This window comes from Amphiura filiformis, chromosome 1 (assembly GCF_039555335.1).
Source record: "Amphiura filiformis chromosome 1, Afil_fr2py, whole genome shotgun sequence".
NCBI classification, from domain to species: Eukaryota; Metazoa; Echinodermata; class Ophiuroidea; order Amphilepidida; family Amphiuridae; genus Amphiura; species Amphiura filiformis.
Window position 1 is genome coordinate 1119938 of NC_092628.1, and position 21654 is coordinate 1141591.

At 36.3% G+C, this 21654-nt stretch overlaps 2 protein-coding genes across 2 annotated transcripts; both read left to right on the top strand.

Moving 5' to 3' along the window:
- Positions 1–3013: 3013 nt before the first annotated feature.
- On the top strand, positions 3014–3376 carry LOC140168948 (uncharacterized). The gene has a single exon (XM_072192261.1). The coding sequence runs from the start codon at positions 3014–3016 to the stop codon at positions 3374–3376; it is 363 nt and encodes a 120-aa protein (XP_072048362.1).
- A 122-nt stretch (positions 3377–3498) lies between these two features.
- Positions 3499–21589, top strand: LOC140168959 (uncharacterized). Its single transcript, XM_072192270.1, has 2 exons — positions 3499–4030; positions 21582–21589. Exons 1-2 carry the CDS (start codon positions 3499–3501, stop codon positions 21587–21589), a joined length of 540 nt encoding a protein of 179 aa, XP_072048371.1.
- Positions 21590–21654: the final 65 nt, after the last annotated feature.

Consider the following 21654-nt stretch of genomic DNA (forward strand, 5'->3'; position numbering starts at 1 on the left):
ATATATGCTTTTATACATAGGATGCTTCAATTTTGACACAAAAAATATTTCATTGAAAACCCTCTCACTCGGCTATTTAAAAAAAGGTAATCACGCTTCCGTATGAAGGCAATGCGCGTAAACCGCGATACCTAATACGCGGAACAGTCATCTAATTTTTGTAATGTTTTTCCTATTTCCCAACAATAAAAATGTATAAAAACGTAATTATTAAAATATTTAGAATGATTTGGTGTCATACTTCGGTTTCACACAGTATGACACTTCGCGCACGATAATTTCCCGTATCATACCTCCGCTTCACCAAGTACTACTGATTCTATTCTTCAAATGAACTTCTTCTAATCCAATAAGCATTTCTAGCAATGACATGTCATACTTCATTATCTACTTCATTAAGCTATTTGAGTTCATTTAATTAACCCTTAATTACCGTTATCATTTTTCAATGCATACTTTAACCCCTTGTATCCCAAAAAAGACAACACCAGCAACTCCCAAAACCACTGCTCCACCTGCTGCACCTACCACTGCTCCAGTCGTCACTGCTCCTGCTTCTGCTAAAGTTATCAACCCTGCCCCTGTGGCTGCTCCTGCGGCCACAGTTCCACCTGATACAGTAGATGCAATTAGTAGTTTGGTTTCCAGAGTGATTCCGGATTTGGGGTCATACCCATCATGCCCATTTTTGATACAGATACTCACGAACTTCTTAATAAGACCAGAGACCTGTTGCTTACTCTCATCACTTGTGTATGGAAGTGTGTTGTTGATGCCAAAATACCTATTTCCACACTCCTCCAATATGGCTCGCATCTTCGGATTCTTTTTACAAAGAGATTTAACAAACTCGTCTAAGGATATTTGTCTTTTATCTTAACCACCTTCGACCAATTGGTCGATATGAGTGAAGACAAATATCATGTGTTTCGGGCTATTTTCTCCACAGATTTTCCAGACAGCGTAAACCGTTTTCTGGACGTCTGTGAACACCGTTGACCAGCTGACATGACTATTGCAATCACATGAACTCCTGGCCGTAACTTATCGATGACGCCGGTGATATGGTCTGAGATTGATCCCGAAGGTCGTTAAAAAGGCCCCAAGCAAAATGAAAATCCGATATGTGGTTTTCCGACTAATTGGTATAACACCGCTCTTCTTTGAGGCTTCCGATTCCAATTCCAGTATCTGAGGCAACTCATTGCGAGAGGCTTTCCGTGATCCGGTTTTTCCGTCCAATGTGACCATTGCAGGTTCAATCTGATCGAGGTAAGGAATTGCATACCGCTTGTGATCGGTTTTCTTCAACATGACGTCAATGATTGCTAACAAAGTGTTCAGTTGTTCTTCGGCCTTTTGTTTCTGCTTTTATTCATTGAACTTATTATTGAAACCAATGTAGCGATAGTTGCATGCTTTGAACAACTTGTCCATGAAATCGATCTTGATTGTAATTACGTTCACGTACTTACTGAGAGGAACGAGCTTTTCACTCTGTGACGATTCCTTGAGCTCTTCAATCGAAGTAAAGACGATGATCATGTGCCTTGTGCATGATTCTCCAAACATCTCGAGAAAGAGTTTGATTTTGTCTTCAATTTCTTCGGATATACGACTTCTTGTACTAATTACTAGTAGAATAGCGTGTGGACCTGGACTCAGTTGAGCCAGGAAATGAATACCATCTTTCGTATTTTTGTCAAGCCACGATTTTGAAATGTCAGGAGTATCGGTGACCGTAATTTTTCTTGTTTTAAGTGGATATCCAGAATGCGTCTCTGGGTGAGTGGTGGAACTAATGAGAGCATCGCCAGATTCTTCAAATCGGTTTTGAAGGAGGATGCTATTGCCAGTTGCACTCTTTCCTGCACCAGTATTTCCCACAAGGAGAATGTGAAGTTCTGTAGGATCAGAATTAAAAACGAGTGCCAAAATATTAGTCACCCACTCTTGTCCGATAATTTAAGACGACGATACATATACATGAAGAGATGCATAAGTAGAAGATATGATGAGGAATTTGATTATGTAAATTACGATATCAAATTCATTCAAAAATTCTTAGTTTTGCCATCATGTTGGATAGCTTGATCACAGATGGTATAATCCACAGCTCTTCCCGCATATCCTTGTTTCCGGAAGTGATACAGTAGTTTTAACAACAACTGAATACGAAAACAAGGTACATGGCATGCTTAACGTATTTACCCTGGGTGTGGCGAATTCTCAAAATTGTCTGCCAAGAATTGTCAAAAAATTCTTTGGCGCCCCTTTTTCGATGAGCCAAGAAATCTTTTCCCATCCGCTTTACACATTATGTCAGCTTGTCACATCCTTTACACGGGATATTGTAGACAACGTCACTTGTCTGCTATATGTCCTTCTTGTCCTTCGGGTGGACTAGCAGGCTTTTTAGCGTGTTGGTAGACCGCATCGCCGTGGAGATGTTGTGCTTTTTAAATATTCTTTGAAGCCTCTCTGCCAAGCCTTCCACGTAGGGTATGACCACCATTCCTTTTGATGGCGTGTCAAGATCTGAGGACAAGATTAATAAGTGGCAATACAGGTTGCTTTACCCAACAGCAGAGAATACCCCAGGATGTATTGCACTACTAAGATACATAAACCTGGTAATCCTATCAGACCAATAGTTGATTACACCGGCTCTATTGCGTACCAGACTTCAAAAGCCCTCGCAGAAGCACCTTTAGTCGGTACCTCTGAGCACCATGTGGTAAATAGTAAAGCCTTAGCAGAAGAGATGACAGCCGTGATGATAGACGATGGTGATATTTTGAATTCCCATGACGTCGTATCGCTCTTCGCTCTCTAACGAACACCCCAATTGACAAATCACTGGAAGTCATTAAAGCCAGGCTAGAAAGTGACGACACTCTTAAGGACAGAACCAAATTGAATGCTGATGACATCATCCAATCTCAGCTTCGTACTCACCTTAAAATATTTCAGTTTTCGGGGACAGATCTACCGCCAGATTTTTGGCGCTGCCATGGGCAGCCCAGTCAGTGCTATCGTCGCCAATTTGTTCATGGAGTGGTTAGAGAAAGAAGCAGTTGCCACAGCGCCCCTTGATTGTATACCAAAGATCTGGAGAAGATATGTTGATGATGTGCTGGAGATCATACAGAAGGATAGCACTCAAAAGCTCACTGACCATTTACATTCCGTCGACCCGACTGGGAATATTACATTCACCTTTGAAGAGGAGGATCAGAGTAAAATCCCTTTTCTGGACACTTTAATCGTCCGCAAAGAAGACGGGTCCATGAAGCTGCTGGTTTACCGAAAGAAAACACATACGGACCAGTATCTAAAATTTCAGTCGCAGCACCCCCTTCACCAAAAACTCTAATGGATAGGATGGATAGCATCGTGACAGAGGAAGAAGACAAGAAAGAGGAGGAAATAAAGATCAGAACAGCGCTAACATAGTGTGGCTATCCAAAATGGTCTTTGGATAGAGTGAAATAGCAAATGAAGGACAAACAACCGAAAACGAGAATCCAAAAGAAGGACGACACGCCATCAAAAGGAATGGTGGTCATACCCTACGTGGAAGGCTTGGCAGAGAGGCTTCAAAGAATATTTAAAAAGCACAACATCTCCACGGCGATACGGCCTACCAACACGCTAATAAGCCTGCTAGTCCACCCGAAGGACAAGCAGGACATAGAGCAGACAAATGACGTTGTCTACAATATCCCGTGTAAAAGATGTGACAAGTCCTACGTAAGGGAGACAGGAAGACAGTTTGGGACAAGACTCAAAGAACACAAGAAAGACTCTGAAACAATAGCCGAAAGAAAATTTACAAGAGCAAACAGAAAAGAATCAACTTCTGAACAACACAAATCAGCCATTACTGACCACATCGCTCAAGAAAACCACGTCATTGAATGTGAAGGGGCAAAAGCACTTGACAGGGACTCGAACGCATTTACCAGAAGCATAAGGGAAGCTATCCAAATCCGCAAAAAGGGGGCCAAAGCAATCAACCGCGATGAAGGTATCGTCTCTCCTGATCACGTATACGATCCACAGCTCAAAACAAAAACAACATCACTTGCGGGAAATGTCAACAAGCCGTTTCGCGGGAAAAGCAGTGGACCAAGACACGTGTGATCAAGGCGTCAGCCCAGATGGCGAAAGCTAAAGTAGTGAGTTACTTTTTCATTGGATTTGCCTAGCAAAATGTTTGAAATTATTCCTTCCGGATAAAGTTATAAGTCAATTTCTGGCTAAAAATGAGCGCAAAGGATGTTCCCGAGATTATCCCTGGGGTCCGCGGATAACGACTGGTAATGTCGACTACATACCATTATTAATCAGCCCAATACACGGGAAGACATGATTAATAATACAGGTAGGTCGCTATACATGCTGCATGTAGGGGTGTTTGTGGTGGCATCGATATGTGGAGTGTGAAAGAGGAATGGGTTTTTGCACTGAGAATTTAGAAGCGGATTTTGGACAAAACTGAGGGGGTGGGGTTACAGAACTACAGATCATAATTATATCTTGTTCCGTTATCCAGAGACGGACCCGAACAAGACCTTGGGACAGGCTACTGTTGAGCGAACTCGGAAGCTGGTGATTTTGGCCTGGGTCATTTTAGTGACCATAACATTGTGTAGGGGTTTATTTGATAGTTGTTGTTGTTTTTTCAGTGCCTTTACCATGTAGACTGTGTACACAATTAATAATCATTATTTCAATGAATATGCTCACATTTAATATTGCTGCAAGTCTAGAATAAACAAGCACACTCACCTTCCCGATTTTTGATGCTGCGTTTTCCAGCCATTTTGATATCAAACTCCAAATTTTGTGAATGTACAAAAAGCAAAATACGAACAATGAAACTTGTTATAACCACGTCTACTGAACAATATCATGCGAAGGAAACGGAAAACTGAAAGATAAAGAAAGAAGATTTCTGGTTAACAATACGAACATTATGATTATGTACCCCTGAATGTGATTATTAGCTACACAGGCCATGACCTCAGACTCGTGGTCCAATATAACGATCCCATGCTAAGTTTGACAAATTAAACATCATTTTAGCTCATTTTTGCAACTTATCAGGTAAACATTGTGGCACCACACACATTATGGGCCATATAGTCTAGGAGCTAAATCTCATACATGCCTTAATCAACAAATGTATTGCTTTAGCCTATATTTGACCGAGAAAATTAATTTCATAATAAAAGGGTGTATCTCTGAGTTGTGATGATTTCAACATGTATCGATCGACTTTTAGAGCAACTATACATAACAATAGAAGGTGGTTAAAAAAAAAGACCCTCAAGGGCTTTGAAAGACAAAAAAAAGAAGGTGGTTAGTCTGAGTGCACAAACAATTTGCTACCATTTTGCCAAATCGGAGTAAGTTGGAATTTTGATCCACTATGTACAACCAAAAATGTGTCATTTAGCCTAAAAATTAGGGTTTTTTGTGGGATAACTCAATAACGTTAAATCGTAGATAGCACAAGCTATACAGTTTTTTATCATTGTCATCAGATGAGTAATTTGGTATATCTATCAACAAGATCGAAATGTTTTCAGTTTTAAACCCATGTGTGACCTTTCGTGACCTATAATTGGAGACCACTACCCCCTAGCAGTGGTCTAGAGGGTCTATACTAACACCTCATGGTATCAAAGATTGGTAGACATGGGTGTTGAACTCGACCATAATTATTTCAAAACCCTTGCTGCAAGACTAACAACCCATGAGCCTTTTCCGGGAGCCTTTTACCCATTTTTGACCCCCGATTCTTAAGGCTATGAGCCCATGAGCCCCATATGCCCAATAATGTTATAACAAAGAGACGTCAGTTTATCAGTAAATAAAGCAGCTGCATTGATCTGAGTTGCTATACTGATAGTACTTGAGCATTATGAAATTACCTTAACATATGTACATGAGCTAAAAAAAGGGTTAAAAATACCCCCTCCCTCCCTCTAAAATTAAAAGAACATTCCTTCGCATAACTTGACGTAATTTTTGTTGCTTTCGAAAACATTTATCTATCTTCCCAAAGTTCTCCCTTCCTCAAAATCATTTCTCTTTGGTCAAAAATAATCAAAAATGATACTTTCAGAAAAGGTTGCATTTTTCAACACCCTCTACATGTAATGTACAAAAACGTTCTCGATATCAATGTCATCCATTTGTTTTCATTGATTTAATTGTTTGCTTAATTATCTTTAATTTTATGTGTCCGATAACTCAGTCACCCAGGCAATCATCTTTCATTATAAAACAATACTTTATTGACATGAAATTAATTATGAATGGGGTTTTCTTTGAAGTTTTTATTCAGCAGGTGTTTCAAAAAATGGCAAAATCACTATAAGAGGAGAAATAAGGTTTGTAATGCTTAATTCTGTCTTTGGCAAGAAGAGATGAAATTTACATGTAAATGGTAGATCGAACAGTTGCAACGACAGCTCTCTTGAATAAAGAGGAAAATGAAAAACGAAATGGCCATCAGAGATCGCTTGAATTAAGAGATAGGATGTAGGCATCCCAACCTCTCAACTCTTGTGGCCATATTATGATTGTTACGCCTTTATCCAAAGATCCATCATTTTAGATTAACGCGGCTGTGTACTATAGACATTGTTTCTTTCGCGAAATTGAGTTTTTTTGATATGTTTGTACTTTGTTATGTTTTTTATAAATACAAGGAATGAAAATCCAGATTTGTAAACTCCAACTGCAATATTTTAAGGTTTTTATTTCACTATTCCACTCGTGTTTGAAATTGAAAAGGAAAGAAAATCTTTGTTGTACCAGCAAGGTACACGCGCGCAACAACTCATCGCGTTGCGTATCGCGCAATTTGTTAACGCACAAATACGCGACGCATACGCGACGCTTATCTGCATGCGCGGCGCATCTTATGGAAACACCACGGAAGCGCTGATTTCACAAAAACCTAGTGGTCAAATGGCTCCGTTTTAGCTGATAAAATGTGGGTTTTTCAAGTTCTTTCCCCGATTTAAATATCAAGTTATGAATGGATTTCGCTCAAACTTCTCAAGGGGCTGTGGATTTACCCGATGTTCACGTAATATAAGTTTCAAAAACGAAAACTGTCGCATTCTCCTGTGCAGATTCGATGAAAGTGCAAAATGTGACCACTTTAAACTTCAACGGCCATTATTTCAATGTTCATTTTCTCGGTAAAATGACGATTTAGGTACACGATAACTCAATAAATACAGCATCTATAGGTAAGTAAATATGATCATCGTAAAAAGCATGATCGACTCAAGAAACGGTTTTCTCATTTTTTTATATTTTGGTCTATTTCCGATTTTGGGCATCATTTTGTGCAAATAGGCGTTTTTGAATTTTAAAAAGTTCATTTTGATGCCTTATATGGTCAATATCTCAAAAAATAAGGCCAATATCAAAAAAATAAATAAACCGTTTTTGGAATGGAACCTCAAGATTGAGCTAAAAACAAAATAAAATATTTTGGAAAGAGTGTTTTTTGTTATGATGTACCTAACAAATATTGCCAAAAACTCACTTTTTGTGATTTTCTTCAAAATTGTTGTTTTACCCCAAATCTGTATTTATATTAAGATTTATTGATGTCTTGCCTTCATAAAAATGTATACTTTTATATGTTTTGCGCGAATAATTACAAAGTTATTGCACTTTTACTACATGCATGTCTGAGAGTACACAGCCACCTTAAGATGCAAGATGCTTCAGCCTACCCATTTACAGGTAAATGTTCACCCTTTTGATCAAATGTATTCATGGAGACTTTTGACCAAAGAGGTGTACGGTATACTTCAAAGAAATCGTCATTCGTGTCAAAATTAATTTCAACGAATCATTGTTTTGTGCTGAATGCTGGTTACATGGGTAACTAAGGGACCATAAAGCGAAAGGAAAAGAAAACGAAACCAATTAAATCAATCATAACATTGATATCGAGAACGTTTTGTACATTTAATCTATGTAATGTTACAAAGTGCAACTTTTTCTGAAAGCATCATTTTTGGAAAATGTGATTATTTTTGACCAAGGAAATTGTTTTTGGAAATGGGACAACTTTCTGAGGGTAACAAAACAAGTCTTCCATTCACAGTTTTTTTGAATAGTAATGAATAAAATTAACGTCAAGTTATGAAAAGAAATGTTATGTATTTTTTTGGGGATGGGGAATTTGTTTTAAACCCTGTATTATGGGCCCCGGGGCATCAAATTTAGTACATTTTTTCGCTGTTCTGCATAACGAAGTCGTTTTATAATTGTTATTTTAGGATTTTCCAAACCACGCATTTCAATATAGATTAACATGTTCGATTTCTCTGCTCGTGAATATTGCACTGCGAAATTTAACCATTTCTTTTGTATACTTAGATCAGGTAACTTCAAACCAAGCGATTCTGCGTTCACACGATTAAGTAACAAACTGAAATGAAAACCGAAACTGCTTGCTACAAGTTTTAAGTTTGTAACAAAGGGTACAGACAAAGATATCGATAATGACGTCAGTCAAGAGCTTAGGCAGGATAATAGGAAACCTCGTGACCAAAACCAATACTGAAACTCATAACTTGAAACGACCAAATGTATCGGCGGCCAACAATGCATGACTCAACACTCGGAGCACTCGTCACCGCAAAGACTGGCCGCTCCGGGGCACCAGGACGAACCACTCTAACGTGCTCAAATAAACATCCTTTGAAATCGCTAATATCACTAGGATACCTTAAGAAGGTACTACACCCCTGCCCAATTTTGTGCATATTTTTACATTTTTCTCAAAAATTATAGCGCATTGATGACAAGTAAGATATGTATATTATAGGGGCACGGACTACAACTACTGCACTGGTAAATTTATTTCAGCACAGACAGCAATTGTGGAGTTACAGTCACAAATGAGGGAAAACCAGTATTTGATCAATAAATCAATAACTACTTGCCTTGAGTTGCAGAATTTTCAGTGCAGTAGTTGTAGTCCTTGCCCCTATAATATTATATCTTACTTGTCACCAATGCGTTATACTTTTTGAGAAAAATGCAAAAATATGCACAAAATTGGCCAGGGATGTAGTACCCCCTTAAGTCGTGTTAACAAGCTCACGATCGATCTATCGTCTTGATCTTGTAGTGTACTGAGTACAATCAACGGTTAAATAGAATTTCACTGGTTATGTGATCGGGTGTTTGATTAGCTAGCGTTTATTTCAACAACAACATGAATAATAATAATAATAATAATAATAATGATAATGATAATGATAATGATAATGATAATGATAATGATAATAATAATAATAATAATAATAATAATAATAATAATAATAATAATAATAATAATAATAATAAAAACAATACGGGATCTGTAATTCTGCAGCAACTTATTACTTAGGGACATGAAATTTGCAATGTGCAAATACATGGGAGATTTGATATTGTGTCGATCCCCGGGTGTCGATCATCTAAACAAGGATGCCCCTTATCTCCCGTGATTGACGCCCATGTTTGCAGTTAATCCCAGTTATGATCTCGGTATATGGCCCAGGTCATTCGACATTTGAGGGGAGGGTATGCATTTTAAATTTGGTAAATTTGATTCACTGTAAACATCAGTCGCAGCAATAAATTAAAGATAATCGTCAATGATGTGCTTAAAATTCAGCAAATTTATACCAAACACGCTCATATTGCCACAATTCAGATCTATACATTCACACCATTGCAAACGCCCTTTATACACAGCTGGACAGAAGGACGTTCTCTACACGGTACATTGTAAGCATAGTCGACAATATAAATTTAACAACACAGATCTTACTTTCGTTAACATATTTATTGATGTACATTATTTAATTGATCAATTGTATCATATTTTACTTTTTATAAGCGCAACAATTGTTTAAAGTGACATAATTTTTTAATATTGTTTGATGTCTACAGCATTATTTAAACAAAATCAATGTTAAACATCTGCTGCGTGTTGTCAAATACCACGTAAGCTACGTAGATATAAATCATTTTGATTAATCTTTTTTACAAACTGTAAAAGTTTATCACATTATTACATTATTTTTGATGTGGAACAGGCTTGAAAATGAGGGGGTTTTGCAAAATTTTTAAATTTCAAGAACGGTATGTTCAATTGTCAAAATTCAAAAAGTATGTGATAGCTGATTTATTTCTCAACCACACCAAGTATTACGTTTCCGACGATACAGTTCTTTCAGGGACACCCTATACACAATTATCACAAAGCAAATAAGAAAGAAAAACCAACCATTATATTACTCTCAAGTTTCTATCCATACAATATTTTAAAATATTGCTCAATGCTCATGCATCATGATCATGCTCAAACAACATAGCGGGGTCACGCCACTTGCGAAAATGCATTGACATTAGTCAGTGCCTTTATGGTGTTCACAGATTTGGGAGTCAAAGGTCATTAAGGGGTCACTTCCAGTCTGAGACGAAATACCTTCAAAATGCGTCTTCTGCCACAAACAACATAGGAGGGTGACGCCACTTGCTCACATGCATTGACATTAGCCAGTATCTACAAGGTGTTACCATATTTGAGGTCAAAGGTCATTAAAGGCCCATTCAGTGATTTGCCCATCCGGATAATCGTAAAAATCATCAAAATTCAGATTTTGGTACCTTTGTCATTGTCATAGATGTGCCTGCAATTGGTTCAGCTGAATGTTGTGTATTTAAGACAAAATAAGACATTTTACACGAATATGTAATTTAGATACTGACAGTATCTAAATTAGCTACATGTATTTGAATAGGGCTTCAACTTCGTCAGTACTGCTAGCTGTTTTCTTCGTTGTTTGCCAAATTTGTCATTTCAAAAATACCAAATGACAATTTGAATGGCTTATCCTTCACTTTTAAGCAATCTATAAACAATTTTAAGTAAAGTAGGTAATGGGGGATACGCATCCTGCACAAGAACAAATAAACACAATGAGGAACGATTGCTCGCTACAAGAGGAAACTGAATATATATATTTAATAAGAAAGAATGAACAGTTTACCAACCCAAAGTGTTACAATTAAACATGACAACAAATAAATACAAATCCCTACCGGCACACAACCCAACTTGGAAAAAAAGCAAGGGAATATGCCGGCATGAGAATCGAACCCACGACCTTCCGATCTCTAGACGGACGCCTTATCCATTAGGCTGCCAGCTCCCACTGATAAAGGTTGGCAGTCGGGGTATACAATACACACAAACAAATATTACGCAAGTACAAAAGTGAAGGAGATCATTACTGATGCTTAATCGTTTCCCCAGTATAATTATAAGTAAAGTAGGTCATTGGGATACGCATCCTGCACAAGAACAAATAAACACAATGGGGAACGATTGCTCGCTACAAGAGGAAACTGAATATATTTAATAAGAAAGAATGAAAGTTTACCAACCCAAAGTGTTACAATTAAACATGACAACAAATAAATACAAATCCCTACCGGCACACAACCCAACTTGAAAAAAAAAGCAAGGGAATATGCCGGCATGGGAATGGAACCCACGACCTTCCGATCTCTAGACGGACGCCTTATCCATTAGGCTGCCAGCTCCCACTGATAAACGGTGGTTAAAACTGGGTCTAACGTTGGCAGTCGGGTATACATGAATACACACAAACAAATATTACGCAAGTACACAAGTGAAGGAGATCATTACTGATGCTTAAGGGGGTACTACACCCATTGATTTTTTTTTTGCATTTTTTTGCATTTTGTGAAGAAATTACAAAAAAAAAATTGGACAAAGTGGTATGCAAAATGAAGGGGCAAATCTTCTCGTTTTATTGGTGGCATCGGTATCAACGTAGCTTACATGCTTTTAAAAGTAGAAGCCAAAAGTTGGTACATCACTGATGATTTAAATTCACTTCATTTTGGAAAGCTTACTATCAACGGATTTCGTTAAAATTTTGGATATGTGTTGCTAACACGTTAGGGAAATAAAGTTGATATGTAAAATGGGAATAAGTGGTTCCTGATTTCTTTTATGACTTCATGAACTTGGTGCTCCACAACTATCAAAAAGGAACTGGTTAAAATGCTTCTATTTTCAATGTTGAGCTATATTTTGTATTTTTAACTTGCGACATTATTTCACTGAAACTTAATTAAGCCACAGGTAACAGGTTACCACAACCATACTACAGCAATGTTGAAAAAAATTGTATTTCTTGTCACCTATACCACCATATTGGGTAGTTTTCCGTAAGCGTAACTTTTGTGATTTTGGTAACTATTTTATATTTATTTGTGAAATCCATCTCAACTAGGCATTGTAAATTGTACTCACCATTTACATCCCAAGGTATATTAGTATATCCACCTTGCACTTCTCGATATATATCCAGTTAAAGACAGAATATCAAAATTATTCCTCATTATGATATCACAAACTCTCACATGTGTATTCAAAATTGATGCTTAAATTTGACCTGAACCAATTGACCTATAACCTGACATACGGTGACCTAATAGCCTTTTCTTCTCCTAACAACACATTATAATATTATTGACTAATGACTATACATCCATTGTGTAAGTGTTTATATATTTTGCATGCACCACTAGATTTTCTATAGAGAGTATAACAAAGGATTTAATGTATTCTATTCATGTACCCTACTTGAACATGCTGAATAGAATAAATCATGGTTTGTTATGAAACACGCATCTGAGTAACTAGGATACAGTAAACAAAATATATATAGGGCTAAAATGACTTACTACAATTGTTTAAAAGCACTTTTTTTCTTCTTTTTTTCATATTTTTTTATTTCACATGATCCGTGCATATATCGCCTAGCTATAAATGAAAAAATATTTATTTAGACCAATCAAACCAATATATGGGTGTAGTACGCCCTTAATCGTTTCCCCAGTATAATTATAAGTAAAGTAGGTAATGGGGATACGCATTAAATTTTTTTTATTTATTTTTACACTTGCGCTGGGATTACTGAATGGGTCTTTAAGGTTGGTCTTAACCCTGGAATTGTGTAAATTGTTGGGTCTCATAACTGCTAATGTATATAAAAGTATACATGTCTAGAATGTCTAGACTTGCACATATGGCATTAGCCAGTATAGGGTTTATACAGATTTGGTGTTAAAGGTCATTTAGGGGTCACTTCTGGTCCGAGGCAAAATACATTGAAAATTATGTTTCTGCCACGAACAACCTAGGGGGTGACATCACTTACATACAATGTATATGCATTGACAATAGCCAGTGTCTATAGGGTGTTCACATATTTGGGGGAAAGTGTCATTAAGGGTTCACTTCCGGTCAGAGACGAAATACCTTCAAATGCCTCTTCTGCAACAAGCAACATAGTAAAGTGACGCCACCATTGCCACTTGTACACATGCATTGACATTAGCCAGTGCCTTATAGATTGCCAAGGGCGTCAATCCGAAGTTGATCGTGGGGGATGCACACGTTTTGTTAAATATGCGTGAGGCGCAGGGCGTGTCTGAGGGGGGATGTGCCCCCTGAGTCTTTGGGAAATTTTACAAAATGGGCGCCAAGTGAAGGCATTTGGTAGACACTTTTTACACTATTATTGTGTAAAATGCTAGTTGGAAAAAATTGAAAAAATGTTCAATATGAAGCAGTTTGCAGTACATTTCTAGTGTCGTGCCTGGACTTTTTGTCGAGGGAAAGAGGCAAAGAAAACAAAATTACTTAGTAGGCATTATTTCATTTTCATACTATTTGAAGTGAAAGCTTCGGGAAAGTTGACACACATTGGATCCGTTGCGTGCGAAGCGTGCAAATACTTGCAATTTTACACTATTTCATACCTAAATTAAGGTGTTTTATGTATACAAAGCTTTTTTTCCTTAAGGGCAAACTTTGGGGGTCAAGGTCAGAACTTTAAGAAAACATAATATTTAGTCATCTGCTGATTTAATATTTTTAGTCGGCTTCTTAACGTGTATCTGCGTCTTGTTCACTTTCTTCAATCTTACTTCCAGGGACAACTGCACGTATTGTTGACATAAAACGTGTTATACTTTTTTAGAACCATAATCAATGAGAATTTGAATGTATCGAAGATAATTTATTTGCGCGGAGAGCGAAAAAATTTACAATTTCATACTATTCAGCCAAAAATCAAGGTATAATATCGAATATTGCCTGTATTTTTACAGTAAGCCCACCAAGTACGTATTTTCCAAAACGTGGGGGGAGGGTCATTTGAAATTGTGTCCCACATCCCAAAATGTGGAGGTGACATGTAGCCTAATCCCGTGGCAATAACGCGAATTTATGTTGTATAGCTTATGTGTAAAGTGTTGATCTCCATTGAACATATGTTGCGGCTATAATACCAGGATACCATGATTACTCGGTTTGAGGAGACTACTGACCACTAGCCCCACCCTACACCTACCTGTAACAGGTAACCGCCTTTCGAAACACCAAACTTGAATTAGCTACGTCCTCAACACGCAAGAGACGATGTGCTGTGATGTTCTGCGGACCGGGTCTGCGGAATGACTGGCTGGTATGGAATAGAATTGAGTATTATAAAAGAGATTTATCATTATAACAAGTATCTGGACATTTGATTGGATGATTATAGGTAAGTCACGTGTCATTCAGTCCTACTCATACACGTAGCTGGTACGCCCGTTACGTTAGGCAGCTAACAATAATCACCCGGGAAAAATCAACATCAAATACTACTATTATGGTAACTGAATTTATTCTACCATGTGTAGATTAGTAAAATTAAATAAATTACGTGTTTTAACACATTCAACTTCACTGTGTATCATCGTTTTATCAAAATATTGCTGAATAATAAAGGCAAGCACGCTCCTAAATCTAGTTCATTCGTCCCGTTGCTATGCAGCACAACGGCGAATATGCTACAACTAGCCTAGATTCAGATTAGTTGAGCAATGACAATAATTACATAAAATGGAGATACACTGGAAAATACAGGGTGTCCCAAAAGTCTTGATACCCTTTTAAACCTTTGTATCTTTAGGAAGAAATAGTATACAGAAAATTTGAAAACATATTTGGAAAGAAGACACTTGGGCAATTTTTTTGGTACCAAACTTGCCCCTTTGTGTGCCTCCTACTTAAAAATAATGTTAGATGAATGTACATGCACATTACGTATAGTACCATACAGTAGTTATTTCTTTTTCTGAACATTCACAGATCTTCTTGGGCTTGCTGATACAGAACGTCTTACTTTATCAATGTTTCGTGTATATCGTCCTGTCTTCCTAGCGCACTGAATCATGCACTGATCATGTCTTTAAAAATTTGTTGACAATGTTTTTATGCAGCATTTTGAAGGTGCTCGAGCATGTTCAGTGAGTTGATAATGTTCTTTGAACTTCTTTTGAGTGAGTTTAACCGATTTCGTTTCGGCATAAAGCCAAAGAATATGAATTCGTTGTTGAATATTTTAAGTCATGTTGAAACAATGCCATTTATCATTTATTCGTGCATACAAAATGTCATCACTGCAAAAACAAACCGCTTTTTTTAATGATTTTTTTGAAAATTTTGCATGTTTTGACCATTTTTGGTGCAAATTTCTCAAAGTTGGTCAAAATTCAAAAAAATTAAAAAAAGGCCCTTAGATGTTTTTATCTAGTTTTTACAAATTAATAAAAAAAATATTTTGGCCAAACAATTTTTTTGTTACGTTGCACGAAAAAATTTGGGCCAAAAAACCCGTTTTGGGGGATTTTCTCCAAAAATGAGCATTTTGGCCCAAATTGGACCTCACAGATGAATTCAGCAAGTCATTTCCAGTCTAAAAATGTATACTCTTATATTCTTTAGACTAATAATTTAGCAGTTATGAAGCCCGAAAGTGTCCATAATTCCAGGGTTAAGACCACCCTTAATTTCCAATATGATAAACATTCGCTGGAATCTTCGTATTAAAACATGCAAATAAAATATGTTTTCAAATGTTCTGTATGCCATTTATTTTTAAAGATACAACTGTTTAAAAAGGTATCGAGACTTTTGGGACACCCTGTATAATGCGTTTAAGGGTACTTGCCCATCACTTTTATTCAGGGGCGTGTTTGAAAAACGGTACAGCGCGCAGTGTCAACACCCTGTATTATAAATATTTTTCCATATAGCTCTATACTCCGTTGAAATCAATATTCTATTATTGACACAGATAAAGAAAGTTTACATATGCATTGTGTTATAGGACACTTGCACCTGGAACTTAACTGAATGGGCTAAACGTGTTCCTTTATACCTATAAAGTATAATTGTAATTCTCAAAATTAAATATATCACAATTTTTACTTTGGATTTCAAAATCATTACTTATAAAATGCAGTAAAAGATATCCACAGCAAGCTGCAAGGCCCCGCTAATTAGTGTATTGCTTTTCGAGTTAGTGTACTGGAAACAAAACCCTGGTTTTACCTGAAAACAAATCGATTTTGCTTTAATATGGGGTACTAGAGCATGCACAAATCGTAATAATGTGTAGAATATAGAAACTCTGTGGTATCTCATATGATAGTCATAGTATGCTTAGCCTATCTCAAAGAAAATCGCCATGCGTAGCTGTTGAAAAACGAGAGGATTCGCTGTACTATCACGGCAATTTTTGATAAGACCTTATTTGTTGAAATTGGTTGAGAATTAAAGAAACAGTGATCTATAACATAATGAAGAAACGATATCAAAAGTTGCACTTTTGTGTTCTAATCAATGGAAGCGCGGCGCTAGTTCTCTTGTACACGAACGCTCTGTGTACAAATCAATATGGCATGCAATGAAGGAAACTGCAACTTTTACATTGGTATCTTCCTTGGGTTTTGGGATCGCCGTGTCTTTATTTATTGAACAATTTCAGCGAATGAGGTCTAAAATTCGAGCTAAAAGATGCAGTTATTGGCTGCAGGTTCCAATTATGACATATCTGTCTTTGTTTAGGATATACAGGAGGTGAACATAACTGGTACCTTAATTTTTTGGCTTACTGTAGATATTTCTCAGTTGACGCCATTTAGGGTATGGTTTTTGCATGTGCTACGCCGCGCCATTTAGGGTAGGCAAAATTCCTTTAAAAGGAATGGGCGCCTAATGTGAGCTTGGATGTGATGCAAGGGAAGAATATTACATCATAATGTGTATTGGAGTAGGCGAGGTGTAAGGGAAAGCAAGGGATTTTACAAGATTGGTTTGAAAGTGAAAGGTATAAATTGGTATTTGATTTTGGTTGGGAATGGTATAATGTGGGGGGTGTATTGTATTGAGGATATTGATTATTGACGAAATATTAAGGAGGGGTGTTTATTGCTAATGTCCATTAATTTTGTATTTTAAATTAAACAAAGGATAACGGGCCTATACGCACAAGATATCATCACGTGCATATTAGTAAACAATAATAAAATCATATTTTTAGGCTTATACGTTATTTTATTTCTAAAATTTTATTTCTAAGCTGGGCATACTTTTAAGCAAAAATTAACCACTAACCGCAAAATTTGGATATCCAACAAGCTTAAACTATAAGAGAAATTATGGGGTAAAAGTTTTAAAAAGTCGAAAATATATTCTATGGTGATACTGGGCCCTAACCCTAACCCTAACCTTAACCCTAAAACATAACCCTAAAGGTATCACAATACTAATAAATTTCCCTATACTTTGTGTACAAAATAGGCTCTATTCAAATGGCTCTACCTACCTTTCCTGAAAGATAAACAAATAAGCATAAAGTAAACAAACAAAAAGATATATATTGTTGACCATTGAATTTTCGAACTACTGAACCGCGAAGATTATCAAGTTTGTTCACCTGATTTTCAGAATAGCGCCACTTGTAATATTACCTAGAAACTGGCGTCTTCAGAAATGCATTTAAAATCTGAATAAAAGTACTGAGTCTTTTTAAATCTTGGCAGATGCTTGGATTCAAGCCAACATTTAATACCTGGCACAAATTTTTTCACAAAATCTGCCAATTTCTTTTTGATTTTTGATATTGATTTAATGTTGGTCAACTTTTAGGGAACAAACCAAAATATCGATGACGTCCTATAAACGTAACTAGTTTCGTTTCTCGGCCGACCCCCTCCCTCCCTGCCAAAAACGTAATAATGAAATGTTGAAAATTTTAGGTCGTTTATTAAAGGTATACGGATAACAAATGGGACATATAACTCATAGGGTTACCCCTACTATACCAATATAAAGCCGGCATCAGTACTGCAGTCAAAACATTCTGTTTTATATCAAAATCTTTATATTACTATTATTACGCGAAGAAGGAATAAATGCTTGACCCCACACAGTCAGCTGAAGTAAAAGTAGGTTACCTCTTTATTTTCAGGATCTATGCTCTATGTACACAAATCCATGCATGTAGTCTCCCACGAATGTACCTCTTCATGGTTTTGGAAACAAACTACTTTGTTCACAAAACAGTAGGGATTATGTAGTAAATAATAAACGCCCCACCAGAAGGTTACCTTAATATCACGCGAAGATGGATACAATGATTGTGTTTGATTGGCATAACATAAAAATGTGATTAATAGAGAATAAGTGTGTTAATCAATATCCAAAATGTTCTCTTTTCAAAGAGTGCACATCGGTGAGATATTGACCCCACACAGTCAGCTGAATTAAAAGTAGGTTACCTCTTTCTCCGTTTTCAGGATCTATGCTCTATTTACACAAATCCATGCATGTAGTCTCCCACGAATGTACCTCTTCATGGTTTGGAAAAAACTGCTTTGTATTTATGTAGTAAATAACGCCCCACCAGAAGAAAGTCCTCTCTTGTTTTCTTTTAACAATTTCTTTTAACCACAATGAATTAACCAAAATATGATTAAACACACTATTAATAATTAAAGAGGCTGAACCCGCCAAAAAAGTAAATTTCATTTAAGATAATGTACACTTGGAAAGAGTTTTCTTGAAATCGTTAATGACGAAAACTTAAAAGTGCCATCAACTCATACTGCAGTTACTGTCCGTTTTCCTATACACAATACACAGTGCTCTTTCCCATTGACGCGTGACCTCTACAAATAGCCCTACGTTAAAAGTATGGGGATATGACTAGTTAACGTCGCTGTGTGAAAAATAACCGGCCAATATTAAAAGTACTCTTCTAAAGTTCTAGAAAATATAGTTTTTAACATGTCCTAAATTTTTAGCTAATTTAGATGTTTGGAAATATTCGTACTTTGGTGTTTTAGTTAATGTTATAGGTAATAGTACATTGCCTAGTTAACGTCGCTGTGTGAAAAATAACCGGCCAATATTAAAAGTACTCTTCTAAAATTCTAGACAATATAGTTTTGTAACATGTCCTAAATTTTTAGCTAATTTAGGTGTTTGGATGGGTCGCACTTTTTTGTTTTAGGAAGGATATGTAAACGACAGATAACACCAAAAATATGAAGAAATTATTTCCAAACCGTGTTAAGTCAACAATCATTATGTTGCTCATTTTCAAGAATGCTGGTTTACAAAAAGCACGCCATTGTCTCATTTCGTGAACAAAGGTACACATACCATTGTTTCCTTTCGTTTCCTTTATAATCGGTTACCCAACTAAAGCTATAATACCAGCTTTATTGCGATATCGCACATGAAAACAGACACTTGTGCACAACCAGAGAAGATCCGATTTAATCAGTTGAGCTGTTTCAATGAGTGTTATCTTGGTTTAATAGCTTTTAATGGGGTTAAGTCCTGCAAAGGTCGAGATGAATTCTACTGTAGACATGACTGCATCATGTTCTCTATTATTATTATTATTATTATTATTATTATTGTTGTTGTTGTTGTTGTTGTTGTTGTTGTTGTTGTTGTTGTTGTTGTTGTTGTTGTTGTTGTTATCATCATCATCATCATCATCATCATCATCATCATCATCATCATCATCATTGGTCATTTACGAAATCATTTAAAATATTTTCAGAGCCATCAATCAGTAGGCAAGAGGCGCATAATTATTTTTAGATACTATGTCCTGAAGAAGTCAGAGAGCTACTCCTGACGAAAGCTTGACTGTTCCAAACTTGTCCGACGGTGAACCCGTTATCAAACTTACTAATTGAGATTATATGTTTCTTCCGCAAGAAAAATGTTATCTTCGCAGATACGACTTTCTTGCATTCAGTTAACTTATGAAGAATGGTCAGCTGAATGGTGCAAGAAAGTCGTATCACCGCAAATACGATTATTTTTGCATTTATTTATTACTATTATTAGACATTTTAAACGGTTTTGCAATGTTTGCTTTTGATACAAAAACCATTTCGATGACGAAAAGCTTACAAAATATAGAATGACACATTTTTTCAGACCGATATTTTTTACAAACGTAATCGAGTATTTTTACCCCCTCCGCCCTAAACGAAACTAGTTTCGTTTATAGGACGTCATCGATGTTCCCTTACCGAAATGCAAAAACACTGCATCGGGACGGAAAGCGTTTAGAGACATTATTTGGTGATGTGAAATGTAAACCCTAACCCTACTTGTAGAATAATGGATGGTTGAGATAAACGATAGATTCAGCTTGATAATCAGGGGTTTATTACACGGATAACACTGGTAATGGTAGATTGTTTACATCGTGATATAAGGTCATAGTTCAGATATTAGATGCATGATGGGAAGGTTAGTCATGGGCATGATACATTATGTGTTAAGGGATCTAGTGATGAGCGATATAATATGAAATGATAGATGATCATACAATAATCTACATCTCCCCTTTTTAGATAATACGCCATCTGTTGATAAATACATGTACAATGCATCGTTAAATTGAGAGCGTTCAGTTCCATGTGAACATTCAGTATGCACTTTAACTGTAATGTCTTTTACATTGTGCATGTCAATAAAATACATTATGAAGTATTTTAAAAGTTCTGATTGTGAGTTCTTTGAAATAGTCTTTTGTCTCAGCTGATTTTATCAAGTAACTTTCTGCTAACTGCAGATTAACACAAACTTTTTTCCATCATTGGCATTTTACAAGTTAAATTTGAATGCACATTAAAGCATTTTAACTTTTGATATGATTTGATAAAAAAAAGAAGATAACATAAACAATGTTATCAATATAAAGAAATGGTTACCAAATGTCTGCCTATTTATCTAAACAAGATAGAATACCAATTTGGAAACTGCTTTATATTGAACTAAACAAGTGGGTACAAGGGATTGATTAAACACTTGAATTTCCCTTTTTTTTCTTTTTTCTTTCTGAAATGTGCTTGTTTCTGAAATTGTACCACACTTGATAACACAAAGATAGTTCGTAGTCATGTCCGTTTCCTCAAGTCGTCATCATATTAAATCAAACATGTTAGCACACTAATGATTTGTTATAGTTCACAAACTGTTGCATGTTGTAAAGCATTGTGTGTGTATACCATATACAAAAGATGCTTGAACTTTTTATTGACTGCTACTTTATAGTTTTTTCACTTTTTTACTTTTGCAGCCTATTGAACACATTTTATATTCTGTTACTGTTCAGTTTTCATGGTAAACAAATTAAAGCTGCATCATAAAAA

Bases quoted from the DNA above. Each gene is read 5' to 3' on its own strand.
- LOC140168959 (XM_072192270.1), top strand. From the start codon at position 3,499: ATGAAGGACAAACAACCGAAAACGAGAATCCAAAAGAAGGACGACACG.
- LOC140168948 (XM_072192261.1), top strand. From the start codon at position 3,014: ATGGGCAGCCCAGTCAGTGCTATCGTCGCCAATTTGTTCATGGAGTGG.